The following is a 17,066-nucleotide window of genomic DNA, read 5'->3' as shown; positions in this document are numbered from 1 at the left end:
AAGAATGGATGGCCTGAGTCTGGTTGTGAGGAAACATCAGAATGATCCTGGTGGAGAGGAATCTTAACAGAATGAAAAGCCTAGAGCCTTTAAAACTGTTAATGTTGTGAGACAGGGGGAAGGACCAAGGAAATGTTAGAGGCTAGAGGAAAATAGCAAGGGTCAAAAAGTGAATTGGGATGGGATACTGAACCAGAATGGAAATAACGCATGTTGAAACACTTCAAAATTTGAATGACGTCTGTAGATTGCCCTGTAGTGACCAATCAACGCTGATTTCTTGTTTTGGACTGTTGGATTAGCCTGTGTTAGAGTGTCCTTGTTCTGGAGGAATATATTTGGATTTTTTTAGTGAGGGGGGGATTGGGCATAGTCTCTGTAACCTGTTCTTTTTTCTAAGATTTTATTTATTTGATAGAGAGAGCACAAGTGGGCAGAGAGGTAGGCAGAGAAAGAGCAAGCAGAGAGCCCGCTCGATCCCAGGACCTTGAGATTATGACCTGAGCCGAAGGCAGAGGCTTAACCCACTGAGCCACCCAGGCGCCCCTGTAACCTGCTCTTAAATGACTCAGAAAAAGAATGGGGTGGGGAGGTGTGTAAATGTAACAGAAAGAATAACAAAAAATGGTGCAAATGTGGTAAAATGTTAAAAACTACAGATTCTGGAAAGGGGGATGTGAAGTTCTCTGCTCTGACAAGACACCAAGTAGCAGGCAAAGGATCCATGATTAGTAAGGCCAATTTACTAATATCGCATTGTTGTTGAGATACTTGCTGAACCTGCCTTTCCAGCATGTCCCTGAAACAGGATTATGCATCCCATCTCATGACATGAGACTTACTCTAAGGGTCATGTAGTTCTGCCATCTTTTTTTCTCCTGCCAGGAGAAAAGAATATCCAAAGGCTGCTCCTTTAGCCTGGATCCCAGAGCCAATTCACAGAAAGAGTGCAGTAGCATGGAATTTGAGCCAGAAGGAAACCTTTGCTGTGGCAAGCCACTGAGATTTGGTTTATATTTGTTACCCACAGCTAACAGAGTCTCAGCTAACTCATAGCTAACTAGTAAACAGCTTGGGTGGTCAGAGATGTCAGTTTCTCTATCTGACTGCAAAGTCCATGTTCTTTCCATCGATTATTTATTGATTTTTAAAACCATTTTATTGATTAAGCTAGCCTTTGTTGTGCTCACTTGAACTGAGTTTGTCCATGTCTAAACACTTAGGTAGCATTTGTCTTATACTCCTTTTTAGTTCTTATTCTTCTTTGCAGCAGAACTATTATTTCCAGTAATATTGTAGACAAGATAGCCCAAACAAATTTGTTACAAAGCACCCAAAAATGCCAGATAAAATATGGCTGAACTAGCAAGAAAATAAAGGGAACAGAATATTTAAACAACTCTGAAATACTAAAGGACTGAAAATAGAATGAAAACAGCAATCTAAAAAGAAGAAAGTGAGCAACAAAGCTAATGGTTTTTCTAGGGGTAGATTTTACTCACAGAGATTAAAGATAATTAATTATATATATTAAATAATCACATATATACATATATATAAGATACAAATACAAATATCTTTTTTTAAATTTCTCTATGAAATACCTGTTAACCATTTTTCTCTTTGTTTCTTATTTCTTATTCATTTGTAAGCATTTTTTATATATTCTGGATATTCATTCTCACTTGGGAGTGTGTATGATAAATATCTTCTTCTGTTTGCCACTTGCCTTTTTACATACTTTATTATGTCTTTCAGTGCACAGTTTTTTCATTTTAAAGTACCAAACATACCAATAATTCTCTTTAATGGGTGGGTTTTATATCTTAGTATCTTTATAAATGTCTTTCCTACTCAAGGTTATAAAAATATTTTTTAATATTTCCTCTAAAGATCGTAAGTTTTTCCTTTGACATTTACATTCGCATGCATGTAGAATTCATTTTTGTGCATTTAGTGAGGAAGGGACCCAATTTTATTTTCCATTTGGATAGTCAGTTAACACCAGCACTATACCCTCATTGATATAAAAGGTCACCTGTGTCATATCAAATTTCTATACACATATGAGCCTGTTTGGGGGCTTTGTATTGCCTATCACTTGTTTATTTACCTCCCTCCCCACCCCCGCCAAAAAGATCTTATTTTCTTCAAGAATATCTTGGCTATTCTTGACCTTTTAATCTTCTATGTAAACTTAGAATCATATTGTCACATTCCTCAAATATCCCACTGGAATATAATTAAGGAACTATAAGCCATACCCACTATCACCAAAGAGTACTACCTCAGTCATTTACAAAATGATGCATTTTTGTAACTTGCAGCTTTTGCTTTCGAAAAGCTGTTTTTATGTCCTGATATTTGTCAGTATTTCAAGTTGTGTATTGGGTTGGTGAGGGAAACTGGGCTCTGAGTCACTAGCGAGGAGTTTCATTTTGAGTCATGCCTGGGACACTTACAAAATAATCAAATAAAAAGCACTGGGCACAACCCTACAATGTCAATATGGCACTCCCCATATTTTCCAGGTGCCACTTGCTACTTCTTCCTACCCCCACCTTTCTCATAATCACGGTTGGACCTTTTTTTTTTTTTTTTTTTTTTTTTTTAGACTTCATTTATTTGAGAGAGAAAGAATCTGAAAAGGACCACGCTGAGTGCAGAGTCCGACAAGGGGCTCGATCTCGGGACCACGAGATAATGACCTGGGCTAAAACCGAGAGTCCGACTGCGCCACCCACGTGCCCCTACAGTTGGACTTCTTGAGGTGGTACGTTTGATGAGCAGCAGAGCGTCCCTATGGTAGTCCCTGGCACTGAGTTCCTAAGGACTGGCCAATATCTGATGGTAACAACCACCTGGACCGCCCAGCTCCCACCTCCCCGACCCCGCCTTCCCCTTCTCTAAGATCGCGGCTGTGACAGATGGGGCAGCATTTCCATTTCAATTCCCCTTCACTCCTCTAACCAGAAGTCACAGTCTGCGCAGGCCTCATCACTCTATCAGAGTCCGCACAACCTGGGACTTCCAGGCCAAAAACATCGACAGCTGAAGTCAGGCCTGAAAGCATTTAGTGCACTGGGCTTTTAACCCACGCAGCCGCCGCTAGAGGGGCAGCCCTGCGCCACGGCCTCCACGCCTCGATGATACTACACACAAGGCGCCCGGAAGTGGCGGTCGGACTCTTACGTCACTGGCTGCGCCGAGTTGGCAGTTGCCCTACAGTTGCTGGGAGGAGGCGGGAGGTGGAGCCGCTAGGGCCAAGATCATGCCAGATAGCCAGAGGTATTCTGGGCAGCAGAGGCCGCTAGGCTTGGGATGAAAGAAGCAGGGCAGATGCAAAATCTGGAGAGCGCGGGGGCCGGGCGGTCCGTCAGCACCCAGACTGGCAGCATGACTGGTGAGTGCCTCGGACCCTGCCGCTGCCACCCCAGCCTTTCGGCTCTGCCCTGAGCCCCTGCCTCCGTGTAACTCCGCTTTCCCTGCTTGCCCCTCTTCGCCCGCGCTTCTGCCCTGGGATATCGCATTCCCGTCCTAGGCGCGTGCTCAGCTCGGTCACCAGGAACCCCTGGCCTGGCAGGACCTGCTTTTGAAGTCGCGCTCATTCCCTTTTTCCCCCACCCCCCGCCCTTTACTTTTCCTCCCAGGACCTAGAGCTAGGACCTGGGGTGTTGAGCCTGAAAATTCCGTGCTTTTGACTTGATTTCCGAATTAACCACACACGACGCTTCCCTGTATTTCAGCTGCCTTACCCGCGAAGGTCACCGCACTGTCCTTCTTGCAACACCACAATTTAAAGCTTGCTCCACGATGACCTCAGACGCAAGGACTTTTCATAACTTAGTTTGGATTTTTTCCCATAGTTACATGTATCACTTGTACCATTTTGTTTTCCTTGCCATGTGAGGGCTGGAGAAAGGGCCCGACTTTGAAAAGTGCCGGAGGAGGTCGCTGAAAGTGAGGTTGTAGCCAGACTCCTGCCCTTTGATTCTCTTGTCCTCTTACCGTTTTTCTCTGCTTCCTACGAAAGGAGCCAAGTTAAGGCTGCAGCACCCAAATGGCATTGAGGGTGAGTTCCTGTTTTCATCATTAGTAAAATTTTTAAAGTGTCTGCCCTCTCTTTTGTAGGTCAAATACCAAGGCTTTCTAAAGTCAACCTTTTCACTCTGCTCAGTCTCTGGATGGAGCTCTTCCCAGCCGTGAAAGCCCAAAGACAAAAATCTCAGGTATATTTTGTTTTCTTAGTCTTTCCCACTTAGTAGTGGTTTAAATTATGCTTTTCCAGTTTCTGCCACACTTAAAAGCAAACTCAAAAACCTTAAAATTCGCAAAATATTTCTGTGGTTTAGTGTGATATTTGTAACTTATAGCTGTAATAGTTCATCTTTCTAATCTAAAAATAGAATTGTTACTCTCTCAGATTGTGCCATGTTTATCAGGTGTTAATGGTACTTATATGTTGGTTTGGACAATTGGATTGCATAATTTATCACCCAGTTGTGTACTATTGATGTTTCATGTGAGTAGTTTTCCCCTTCTACAGAACTATGAATTAGTATAAATAAATTAGTACTATATATACTATATAGTATATATTTATATAGTATAAATAAATTTATACTATAAATTAGTATAAATTAGTATCTCCATGATAATGGAGATCATGCTTTATTTTACCTTATTTTTATTACTGTGTCTTATTTTATCTTATTTTACTGTGGTTTTTTTTTTAATCCCCCTTTGGCATCTATTCTTATAGTAGGTAATCTGTGAATGCTAATTGGTTTCTTGTTCCATGTAAATAGTCTCTTTTTTGGATCTAAAAGAGGTGATCAAAACAGGTTAGGAATATATAGAAAGAATAATCATAAAAGCCTGCATCTTAACTTTCTCCAACCCTTGGGCACCAAGGTGCTTCTCATCTTTTTCCTCCATGCTTGGAGTGGCATGGTGCTAGGTTCTTACCATTTGGTTTGATAGATTAGGAAGTTTAGAGTGTTTTTAGGGGGCCAAGGCCATATAGGGAAAATAGTATTAGGTTGTTTAAGCATTGAAGACATTTTTTGAAAAAATGAGAGGGGGGAAATTACCCATGGCTTCCCACCATTCTAACAACATCACTTTTAACATTTTGGTACTTTCCTTCAGTCTTTTTTTAAGCGCAGGATTTTTGCTTGTTTTTCTCTTACAAAATTGTGCTTGTATCCTGCATATGCTTATGCAAGTTTCCGACTTGCCAGTAATTGTGCTGTAAGATTGCCTCACATTTTCCACAAGATGACTTTTTGTAAATCCTTACACACAACCATTCTCTTTTTCTTTTTTCTTTTTGGTGTCTTCATTTCAGTGGATAAGGTTGTGTGCTTGGCTTTGGAGATACAAAAAGAAAGATTTGGTTCTTATTTTCTAATAGAGACAAAAATTAGGTTATTTAAACAAGATGCAGGAAGCAGAGATGCTACCAAGACTGAAGACTCCAGGCCAGGCTCTGCGTGGGGAAGTGAGAGAAGGATGCACAGGGAAGGCTCCATTTGCACAGAGACGTGAAGAATGAGTAGGTATTTACCAAGCCAAGGAACTCCATATGGAAAAGCTTGAAGGAGTGAGAGAACTTGTGGTCCTCGTGGGGGAGGGTGAAGTTAGGTGAAGGGAAGAGACTGAGATGATCTTGGAAAGGTATACAGGAATCAGAAAATAAAAAATATTGTATGCCTTGCAAGGGAGTTTAGATTTTATAAGTAGGGACTTAAGATTTTATAGGTGTACTTAAGAATTTTTTAACAGGGAATTAAGGAATTAACTTTTTAATGATTAGGACTTTATCTTTTTAAAGCACTTATAGGTTCAGAGCTAAATTTCCAAGAAAGTACACAGATTTCCTGTATATTCTCTGCTCCTCCCTACATGAATAACCTCCACCATTAACCACATCCTCTCCAGAGTGGTACATTTGCTACAGTTGATGAATCTGCATTGACACATCATGATCACCCCTGGTCTATAGTTTACATTACAGTTTAGTCTTGGTGCTGTATATCCTGTGTACATCAAATGTATAATAACATGTATCCATCATTATGGTATCATACAGAATATTTTCATTGCCCTAAAAATTCTCTGTGATTCACCTACTTATCTTTCCCCCACCCCTCCCAACATTGGCAACCACTGATTTTTTTTTTTTTAACTGTCTCCATAATTTTGCCTTTTCCCAGAACATTATATACTTGGAATCATACAGTAGTATGTAGCCTTTTAGGGTTGGTTTCTCTCACTTAGTAATATGCATTTAAGGTTCCTCCACGTTCTTTCATGGCTTGATCACTTACTTCTTCTTATTGCTTAATAAGATCCATTGCCTGGATATACCACATGTAATTTATCCATTCACCTGCTGAAGGATATCTTGGTTGCTTCCAGGTTATTGCAGTTATGAATGAAGCTGCTATAAATATCTGTATGCAGATTTTTGTGTGGATGTGAGTTTTCAGCTCCTTTGGGTAAATACCAAGGAGCATGATTGCTGGATTGTATGATAAAGAGTGTATTTAGTTTTGTCAGAAACTACCAAACTGTCTTCCAGAGTGGCTGTACCATTTTGTGTCCCCACCAGCGATGAGTGAGAGTTACTGTTGCTTCACATCCTCTCCAGTATTTGGTTTGTCAGCGTTCTGGATTTGGGGCATTCTTATGGGCATGTAGTGGTATCTTGTTTTAATTTGCATTTCTCTCAAGACATGTAATGTGCAGATTTTTTCATATGCTTATTTGTCATCTGTATATCTTCTTTGGTGAGGTGTCTGTTAAGGTCTTTGGCCCATATTTTAGTCAGGTTATTTTCTTATTGTTAAGTTTAAAGAGTTCTTTGTATATTTTGGATAACAGTGTTATATCAGATATGTCTCTTGCAAATATTTTCTCCCAGTCTGTTGCTTGTCTTCTCATTCTCTTGGCAGTGTCCTACACGGAGGAGAAGGTTTCAATTTTTATCAAGTCCAGTTTACCACTGATTTCTTTCATGGATCATTCCTTTGTGTATCTAAAACGCCATCACCATACCCAGTGTTATCTCGGTTTTCTCCTATGTTATTTTTTGTGGAGTTTTTTAGTTTCATGTTTAACATTTGGGTCTATGATCATTTTGAGTTGATTTTTGTGAAGGGTGTAATGTCTGTGTGCATGTAGGGAATTCACTTTTCCTGATAAAATGATATCTCTTGGAGTAGTTTTCTTCTCCGATTACTCTGTGAAGTGTTTAATAATTATTTAAAATGTTTTGCATTTTTACTTCCTATTAATCATTCCCTCAACCCCCACCCTGGCTTCATGTATTATTAATGGCTTTGAGAAAGTCTTCATTTCCTGCATGATTTTGAAGTCTTTTATTCTTTCTGTCTCTTAGTAGCTTAATATTATTTTATGAAAGTGGAAGATTTTCAAACCCATTGGGTTTTTGGGTTTGTTTTTGTTTCTTTGCAGATAAAATTGTCTTGAAGACACAGAAGCAAATGCTTAAGAGATTTAAGACCTTTTACTTTATTTTTTTAAAGATTTTATTTATTTATTTGAGAGAGAGTGTACATGCACATGAGCAGTGGTAGGGAGCAGAGGGAGAGGCATAGAGAATCTCAAGCAGACTCCCCACTGAGCATAGAGCCTGTCACATGGCTCTGCCCCAGGATATATGTGAGGCTTGATCCCACCTGAGATCATGACCTGAGCTGAAATCAAGAGTCAGTTGCTTAACTGACTGAGCCACCCAGGTGCCCCGAGATTTAAGACTTTTTAAAAGCACATTTTAAAAGCTGGGCTTATTAGAGATTGTGTACTAATTTTGAAGACTTTTTTTTAATATGAAGATTTGATCTCATTTTAATTCATATATATATATATATATATGCACATATATATTTCTGTATATATATAATATGTATCTCAAGAATAAATCCTCTGCTGAAATTAAGTTCTTTTTCAACAGAGATGTGTATTAAATTAAATAAATTCAGTATTAATCGCACATTATGTTCATAGGGTTGAGTAAGATCTTTTTCCTATTAAGAGAAGAAAAATGTTCTTTAAGCTAAATAGTAAGTTTGTTTCACTTAAATTCTTTATTCTGCTTTTTCTATAAAAAGTAAGTCATAGAAACCCTAAGATGCAATTTGACATGTAATTATATTGGAAATACTGCCTTTGACACTTAGCCAATCTTTTATCTTCTTAAAATATTTTTATTTTACCCAAGTAATGTATGCTTATTATTTATAAAATGGACTAAAGAAAAAAATTTTTTTCATAATTTCATTATCTAGTGACTACTGACATTATTGTGCTGTTTCTCAGTCTTTTCCTTCTCTCTCTTTTCTCTCTCTCTCGTGAAGTTTTTTGAGATCATTCACTTCTGGATCCAGCCTTTTTCATTTAACATAGGAAAATGATTATGCTGTAATACTGTTATCCACCCTGGAGCAGGAAGTTAGTCTAATGGTTTAAAAGGAGCAGTGGTTTTGTAGTTAGTCTGCCTGGGTTCAAATCTGGACTCTACCTCTGAGTAGTTGTGTAATCTTGAGTAAGTTACTTTCCCTCTCTCAACTTCCTTATCCATGAAATGGAATGTTACTGGTACATACTACAGGGGGCTTTTATGAAAAGTGAACGAATTTACAAGCTCTTGGATAGTGCATGGCACAAACTATGGACTCTATGTGTTTGTTACTGTGTTTTAATATTGGCGTAACAGTCCATTGTATTGATGTACCATGTATATTCCCTTAGTACTGGACATTTAGATTGTCATTCATTTTGACCAGCCTCAATGTATTTTAACTTAAAACCACTTCTTTTTTTTTTTTTTTTAAGATTTTACTTAATTATTTGACAGAGACCACAAGTAGGCAGAGAGGCAGGCAGAGAGAGGAGGAAGCAGGCTCCATCCTGAGCAGAAAGCCCGATGCAGGGCTCAATTCCAGGACCCTGGGATCATGACCCGAGCTGAAGGCAGAGGCTTTAACCCACTGAGCCACCCAGGTGCCCCTTCTAAATATGACTGATATCTGAGATTTTCTGTGTTGTAAAATATTTATATTGTATGGATGCTCTTTGAGGATTGTTCAGCAGAGTTTACATTAAGTATAAAATCCAATAATTTTTAAGAATCCAGCCCAAGAGTAGATAAGTGAGTTGGGAAAGAAGCTAATTATTTTTGAGACTTCTTGGGAAAAGCACAGCTCACTCAGTTTTAGAACAGAAGTCAGCACTACTGAAAATGGCCATTGTTTCAAAATAATAATCTCTCCTGTTGGTTCATAGCTTTTCATTTTAGTTAAGTTAAACATACCTAAATTGCCTGAATGTTACTGTAGTATAAGAACTAGAATAAGTGTATCATTGCCTCATTTTTTTTTTAAGATTTTATTATTTATTTGACAGAGATCATAAGTAGGCAGAGGCAGACGGCGGGTTGAGGGGGAAGCAGGCTCCCTACTGAGCAGAGAGCCCAACACGGGGCTCCATCCCAGGACTCTGAGATCATGACCTGGGCCAAAGGCAGAGGCTTAACCCACTGAGCCACCGAGGCACTCCGCCTCATTTTTTACATATCAGGTACTATCCCTCTTACCCAGTTCTTCCCATTGTGTACTCATTGTACTTTTCCAGAACAGTAGCAGGGTAACATAATGGTTAAGACAATGGACTTGGGGCTCAGGTCCTGGTTTTCCCATTGACTAGCTACGGAGTTATTTAATCACTCTCAGTCACAATTTCTTCATTTCTAAAATGGAAACAATAGGGGCTACTTTGTAAAGTTATGAGGATTAAATGAGATAGTTTAGAGCCTGGTGCTTGGGAAACACTGTTAGGTACTTCATTATTATCACTCATGTAATAATCATCATCACCACTACTACCATCTCCCTCCCACAAACCATTCCACTACCAAGATCATCACTTTTCCACTTCCTGTTCTGCTGGGATAAAATGTGATTCCCAGGACATGGCTTTTCTTGTAAACTTTTTAGAGGTTTTTTTTTTTTTTTTTTTTTTTTTTTTTTCTAGCATCCAACATTTGTTTCAGAAGACAGAGTTCCAACATTCACCAAGTTTACCATTCCCACTTTCAAACTTTCTCCAGTTTATTATATATCCCATCTACCTTCGGGCTCACAGAATCCTGCTGTATCATTCTGTGTCAATAATCGGCTCGCTTCCTAGTCACTTTCCTGTGTCTATAAGGGCTGCATCCTCAGCAACTAGGTTTGTGGCTGGCACATAGCAAGGATTCAGTAAATATTGTTGAATTAATAAATGAAGGAGTTTAGCCCCTGACTCAAAACTTTCTACTTCAAGTTTTACTTTTAGAAAGACTTGTGTACTTCGTATGTTAGTGTCCTATTGCTTCTATAACAAATTACCACAAAGTTGGTGGCTTAAAACACACATTATATATAGTTGTTATCCTACAGTTCTGGAAATCAGAACCCCAAAATGGGTCTTACTGGACTGAAATCAAAGTGTCAGCAGGGCTGTTTTCTCCTGGAGGCTTGGAGGAGTTTCCATTTCCTTGTCTTTTCCAGTTTCTAGAAGCTCCCCACTTGCGTTGGCCCATGAACTTCTTCCTCCATCTGTAAAGCCAGAAGTGGCAGACTAAGTCTCATGCTCCATCACGCTGGTACTGATGTGCCTCTCTTTCACTTTTAAGGACCCTTGTGATTACAGTGGGTCCACCCGGATAATCCTCCCCATCTCAAGGTCAGATGATGAGCAGCCTTAATTCCATCTACAGTCTTGCCATAGTAACATAAACAGAACCATAGTCTCCAGGGACTGGGACAGGCAAGTCTTTGGGGGACCATTATTCTGCCTACCACAATCCGTGTCTAATGCCCTAGCTGCATAGTTTCCATATCTTCCCAATTGCAGTTAATATACCCTTACTCCCATTTAGCCCTTTTAAGTTATGGCCACATTCTAGACTATTCCTTAAAACTGCCCAACTCTAAAATCTTTAATTACAGAATTTTATTTCTGACCACAAGTCTCAGTACCTCTGTATTTTGGAAAAGTATGGAGGGGACTGATTGTAAAGGCATTGTATACTAGGTTAAGTAATCTGAACTTGAACCTGAAAAAAGGGTGAAGTCAATGCACTTTCATCAGGAAGAAAAAAAAATGATTTAAAACCAAGAAAACCAGCCTTCAAATAGGAAATACTGAATTAATTCTATGTTTTGTGCACTAATTTTTCCCCCCTTAATCTGCTTTGAATTAGGAAAAGGAAGAGGGAAAGCATGGACCCTTAGGAGATAATGAAGAGATGGCCAGGATATCTACTGACAAAAAACAGGTGAATTTTAAAAAAAATTTTAAAAAGACATTTGTAATAACAAAGCAAAAACAATGGTATAAAGTAGAATAAAAGTCCTTCTTATACTCAAGTTTCCCATTTCTACTTCCAAGTTATGTTCTTACATACCTTTCATATCCTTCTAAAAGTTTCAATGCATTTACAAGAATATACATGTCTCTCCTGTAAAAAGGAAAACAAACCCAAATTGTTGTATAATATGCTCCTACGTCTTTTTTTTTTAAATTTTTAAATGCAGTTCTTGATACATTTCCATACTAGTTTGCATAAATGTGTTGAGAAACACTTACACGGTTCTCTCGTACTCCCAACACATCTTGCTGGTTTAAAGTATGCAAGGCCCTAACTGCTCTTTATCTAGGCCATTTCTTGGAGTTGTGTTTGTAGCAAGCAACCTTGAGGGTTGAGCTGATGTCTCCCTCTGGGACAGAGAGGAGGTTTGCTTACTGTCTGTGATAAAATAGCAGTCTCCAGGCTTAGTGTTCCTTTCCTATAACACCACCCACTTCCTGTCTCGGAATCCGTCTGGGCCATCTGCATGACCCCTGTGGGACTTGTAGGCAAGGGAAACATCACACACATGGTGCTGATTCTGCTTTCTGCACTGTGAATGATCAGGTTGTCTCTGACCCTGGAGCTTCATGTGTTCTGCCAGTATCTGTGAAACAGTAGCGGGCTAATTTACTAGAAGGGTAAACTCAGACCCAGACCTGATAAGATGAACTTTGTTCTTTTTAATATTGCATAGTATTTCCTTGTTATTTTAATCTTCTGAGTTTTCCAGAGAGATTCTAATTTATTGGGTGTCTAGTGGAGACAAAACAAGTATATTATGAAAAAAGTTACCTTCATGATTCTGATGTGCATTCCTGGAGATCTGATAAGTTCTGAGAGTGAGTCTCTAAAATCCCCAACAAGAATATAGAAATAATTTGTCTCTGAATATTTAGATGTTTTTAATTTTAAGAAAGGCAAAGACAAAAAAAAAAAAAAATAGTGACTCACCACTTAATATACTAGTTTGTTGCTTAAATTGTAATGTAAAACCCTGTGACTAAGATAACACAGGACTTGCCAAGATGTTAGGGAAGTGACGCATTCAGGATCCAGAATGGTGATTCACTAAAAAGATTTAGTCTTCTGGGAGTTGCAGTGAGTGGAAGTGCAAAATGGAATGCAACTTAGGCTTTTATTTGCTTTGTTTTGTTTTAAGTTTGGGATTTAAAAACTTTATCTCAAACTTGACATTTTGACCTTAGTTAAAATTGAAAGATAAAAGATATTTTCTGAGGTGAAGAGGACTCTAGACAAAAAAGTGACAAGTTAAACTTAGCCTAAAAGTTTGTTCATTCTTTGTTGTTGTTTGTTTTGTCTCTGTGCCTATGTGAGGGGCGGAGGAGGGATAAATCTAATAATCTAATTTATCTAATAATAAACTGATGAGTATGCTTCCCGCTTATGAGGAATAGTGTTGGGTTTTGGGGTCTTTTTTAGGAATTTTTTTTTAATGTAATTTATTTATTTAGAAAGAGAGAGCACGGAAGCAGGGGGAGCTGCAGAGGGAGAGGGAGAAGCAGACTACCTCCTGAGCAGGGAGCCCAATGCAGGACTCGACCCCAGGAACCCTGGGATCATGACCTCAGCCAAAGGCAGAGGCTAAACTGACTGAGCCACCCAGGCGCCCTAGGGATAGTTTTTTAAAAAGTCTTTTGTGGCCAGGGTTTCTGGCTTTATTTCTGTTTGCTTAGCTACTGAGAAAATCTAAAGCTAAAATCTTTAATTGCAGCCATTTCCATTTGTCACAATTGGTTTATTTTATTTATTTATTTATTTATTTATTTATTTTAATTTTTTATTTCTTTTCAGTGTAACAGTATTCATTGTTTTTGCACCACACCCAGTGCTCCATGCAATCCGTGCCCTCTCGAATACCCACCACCTGGTTCCCCCAACCTCCCACCCCCCGCCCCTTCAAACCCCTCAGATTGTTTTTCAGAGTCCATAGTTATTTTATTTTATTTTTTAAACTTTTTTTTTTTTAAGTAATATCTACACCCAGCGTGGAGCTTAAACCCACAACCCCAAGATCCAGAGTTGCATGCTTCACCAAACAAGCCAGCCAGGTACCCCACAATTGGTTCATTTTAATAAAATGAACTCTAGCATGCTGAGATCTCTTGATATGGCCTTATTAGTTCTTTTCCAAAGTTGTAATTTAAAAAGAAAAACTCACTGGAACTATTCAGAAGTAGATATTAACATATACTTTGTATTTGGGGAACATAAAACTCAAGAAATTTTGGGATGGGAAGGGGAAAGGGCTTATAAATTCACGGTAAATTTAAAGCTTGTTTTAAAGGCCAATATAGATCTTTCATGTTTTAGATTTATTTTTGGAAGTATATTTTGTAAAGGACAGATTTTTGTATTCCTTTTAAATGTCTTTATAGTTTAGGAAATGGTTAGTTAACTCAGAAAAGGAATTCTAGGGGCGCCTGGGTGGCTCAGTGGGTTAAGCCGCTGCCTTCGGCTCAGGTCATGATCTCAGGGTCCTGGGATCGAGCCCCGCATCGGGCTCTCTGCTCAGCGGGGAGCCTGCTTCCTCCTCTCTCTCTGCCTGCCTCTCTGCCTGCTTGTGCTCTCTTTCTGTCAAATAAATAAATAAATAAATCTTAAAAAAAAAAAAAAAAGAAAGAAAAGAAAAGGAATTCTATAAACTTTATTCTTTCTTTTTAGGCATTTTATAAAATATCATTCTCCATAGTTGCGAACATTTATATTCATAACTGAAACTGAAACTTGACTATTTTAGTTAAAAAAGCTCTGGTCTGTACTTTAATTTCAAGATGTGTCCTCTTGGGGATAACTGTAGACTGAAGCCCTTTGAAAGGGAGTAGGGAATAACGGGTACCCTGTTCTCAGCCCAAGTTCCCCAAGTACTGTAACAATCAGTCCCAAACCCGAAGATTGGATTTATATTCCTTACCTCAGAGCCCTTTCCTGTGAAAATGGTGTAGACTATTTTGTCTACATAGAACTTATTTTTAAGTTCTATGTTTTACCTTACATAGAACTGATCTTTAACTTAGTCCATTTTATTTGATATTAATATTGTCACGCCAACTTTTTTAGTTAATATCTGTGTAGGTAAGGACACGTTAGATTTAAAGTAACACCTCTTTAGAATGCCAGCCTGTCCCCAGCCTCCAGGGCTTGGAAGCAGAGTCAGCCCAATCCCCTACTTGGGTGGGATACTGCTCAGGTAGCTGAGGCTTACTGCTCTGGCTTTGAGTTCTCTTCATTTGTCACACCTGAGCAGGTGTCTTCCTTTCTTTTGAGCTTGACTGTGCATTTAAAACTTTTTTGTAGGGGCATCTGGGTGGCTAAGTCCTTAAGTGTCTGCCTTTGGCTCAGGTCATGATCCCAGAATCCTGGGATCAAGGCAAACATCTGGCTCCTTGCTCAGTGGGGAGCCTGTTTCTTCCTCTCCTACTCCCCCTGCTTGTGTTCCCTCTCCCTCTTTCAAATAAATAAACAAAAGTCTTAAAAAAAAAAAACTTTTTGTAAATAATCTATGTATTTGTAGAAGGTGGGACCTACCCACATTAGTCTAGACTGCCATAGTGTGAAAAATTGGGAGAGTCAGTTTTTAGAAAGAAGTTGAGAACTACCTTTATTTAGTCAGTATTTGAAATATTTTAAAAATTTAAGATGACCTCTGCTTTATTTCTGCCTTTTACCATCTGTGGGTCTTTCAGAAAGCCACATAGTCTCTTTGGGCTTCACTTATCCATGTATAAAACCACAGGGTTTCCTACATTTTTTGGTTATTACCACATAGAAGCTTAACACTAAATAGTTATAGACTGGATGCTATAAGAAACAAGTCAAATCAACTTGGTTCTCACCCTTTCCTAGGTTAAAGTGTATTTATTTTTCAGTCAGAAAAATTAATGGATAATTAAATGGTTCATTGTTCAGTTAAGAATGCCTAGATTTAGAAAACTTCTGGTATAAAGCCAACATTAAACTTTCAGAAAAGTCTTTGGACCTATTGAGAAATGTGCTTTTGTTCAAACTGGGTTCAGATCAAGAACTAAATAGAACTTTTATTTTATTAATAAATCAAGTATAATCTGTGATATAATCATTAGATATGTTAAAAAACAAAGTTCAACTGAGTAAACTTAAAGATCTAATTGCTTTATTCAACGATTCATGAATCAGGCAGCATCCCCGCTAGTAAATAGAGAGGAGCTCTTCATCACTGCAAAAAGGGGAGGCTTCTACAGGCAGACCAGGCAGAAAAGGGAGTGTCTAGCAAAAAGTGTATAGTTTCAGGCAGGGTTACCTTCCTTTGGGGGATGCAGGAGTTTATCAGGTGGATTTCCTCAGTAGCTGACTAGGAAATTCAGTCTGACTGCTTAAGGTTATATTCCTGGGAGCAGCCAAAGCCTCAGTTAGGTGAGGCATTAAGTCTCAGTCTGGGGGCGCCTGGGTGGCTCAGTGGGTTAAAGCCTCTGCCTTCGGCTCAGGTCATAATCCCAGGGTCCTGGGATCGAGCCCCGCATCGGGCTCTCTGCTCAGCAGGGAGCCTTTTCCTCCTCTCTCTCTGCCTGCCTCTCTGCCTACTTGTGATCTCTGTCTGTCAAATAAATAAATAAAATATTTTTTTAAAAAAAGTCTCAGTCTGATGGTGTGGGCTTAGCATGAGTGACTCCATTTGGGGCCTGCTGTTGGTTGCTGAGACCCCTCCACCTGAGAGATTTGATCAAAACTTAAGGCGTTAGTGCCATCCCTGGCTGTTGCTCTGAAATTCTTAGAGTTTTTGTTGATCCTCTGTGGTGGTATTCATAGGACATGAGTTTTAGTTTTGTTTTCGCTGTTTTTTTTGTTTTTTTTGTTTTTTTTTGTTTTTTTTTTTTTTTTTTTTCTGAATCTTTGTGGTATTCACAGACCAGGACTTCAGGTTCACATTTTTAAAGGCAGTCATTCTCTTCGTTCCTTTTCTGATGTTCCAGTCTTAGGTAAATGATTTGTTTGGTGGTTAGTGGCTGCGAACACACATTTAAAGCTGTATTTGAGAGAATACAGCAAACCAGAGAGACCACTATGATTATTACTAGCAGGGTAGTCCCCAATATCTAGATTGTGTTTCGAGCTGCAGTCCCCAACACCCAAACCAGTCAAAATTAAATAAGTTAAAGGAAAACCCTGCTGAAGGAGTCACTTTCTTAAGCCAGGTGGCTCGTTCGGTGATTTCACAGCTGCGTTTCCGCTTTCCCACAGCATTAATCCATGTGCAGCAAGTGGTGCTGGTCACAGTACAGACAGCTCCTTCCTTGTTCAGCCAAAAAATAATCAAGGGCCATCCCATTACCAAGATCAGCTTTGGTCAGAGGGCCTAAGGATTTTGTTGGACAGCTGTTTGTTAAACAGCAGATTCTGTAATACTTTAAAGAGTTAAGGAGAATTTCCTGATCATAGCCTCATTCATACTCACTCCTATCCAGGGAAGGGAGTCAATTTTTAATCGTGTATGCCTCCTGTAATTCCTTTTTGAGTCTTTGGCTCAGAACTGGAAAGGTGACAGCCAGGGAACCAGTACAATTTAAGGGGCTTAGACTGTACAGGCAGTTTTTACTCTGGTTGCTCTTGCCTTGTGTCCCTTCCTTTGTACAGAGCTTGGATGAACGTT

General features: G+C 39.1%; 1 protein-coding gene across 3 annotated transcripts in view; it reads left to right on the top strand.

Moving 5' to 3' along the window:
* The first annotated feature begins 3,198 nt into the window (after positions 1-3,198).
* Positions 3,199-17,066, top strand: part of CDADC1 (cytidine and dCMP deaminase domain containing 1) — a 48,330-nt gene continuing 34,462 nt past the window's right edge. For 2 of the 3 annotated variants that reach the window (XR_007126178.1, XM_047723389.1), the window contains exons 1-3: positions 3,204-3,403; positions 4,132-4,229; positions 11,273-11,347. Coding sequence is in view for 2 of the 3 variants with exons in the window: in XM_047723389.1 (XP_047579345.1) it covers positions 3,322-3,403; positions 4,132-4,229; positions 11,273-11,347 (255 nt within the window). In the remaining variant the exon portion in view is untranslated. Of the gene's footprint in view, positions 3,404-4,131; positions 4,230-11,272; positions 11,348-17,066 lie in introns of all 3 variants that reach the window. The other variant, XM_047723390.1, reaches the window with a different exon arrangement.

Source organism: Lutra lutra, chromosome 3 (genome assembly GCF_902655055.1).
Source record: "Lutra lutra chromosome 3, mLutLut1.2, whole genome shotgun sequence".
In the NCBI taxonomy this organism is placed as follows: Eukaryota; Metazoa; Chordata; class Mammalia; order Carnivora; family Mustelidae; genus Lutra; species Lutra lutra.
This window is presented reverse-complemented; position numbering and strand designations above follow the sequence as displayed.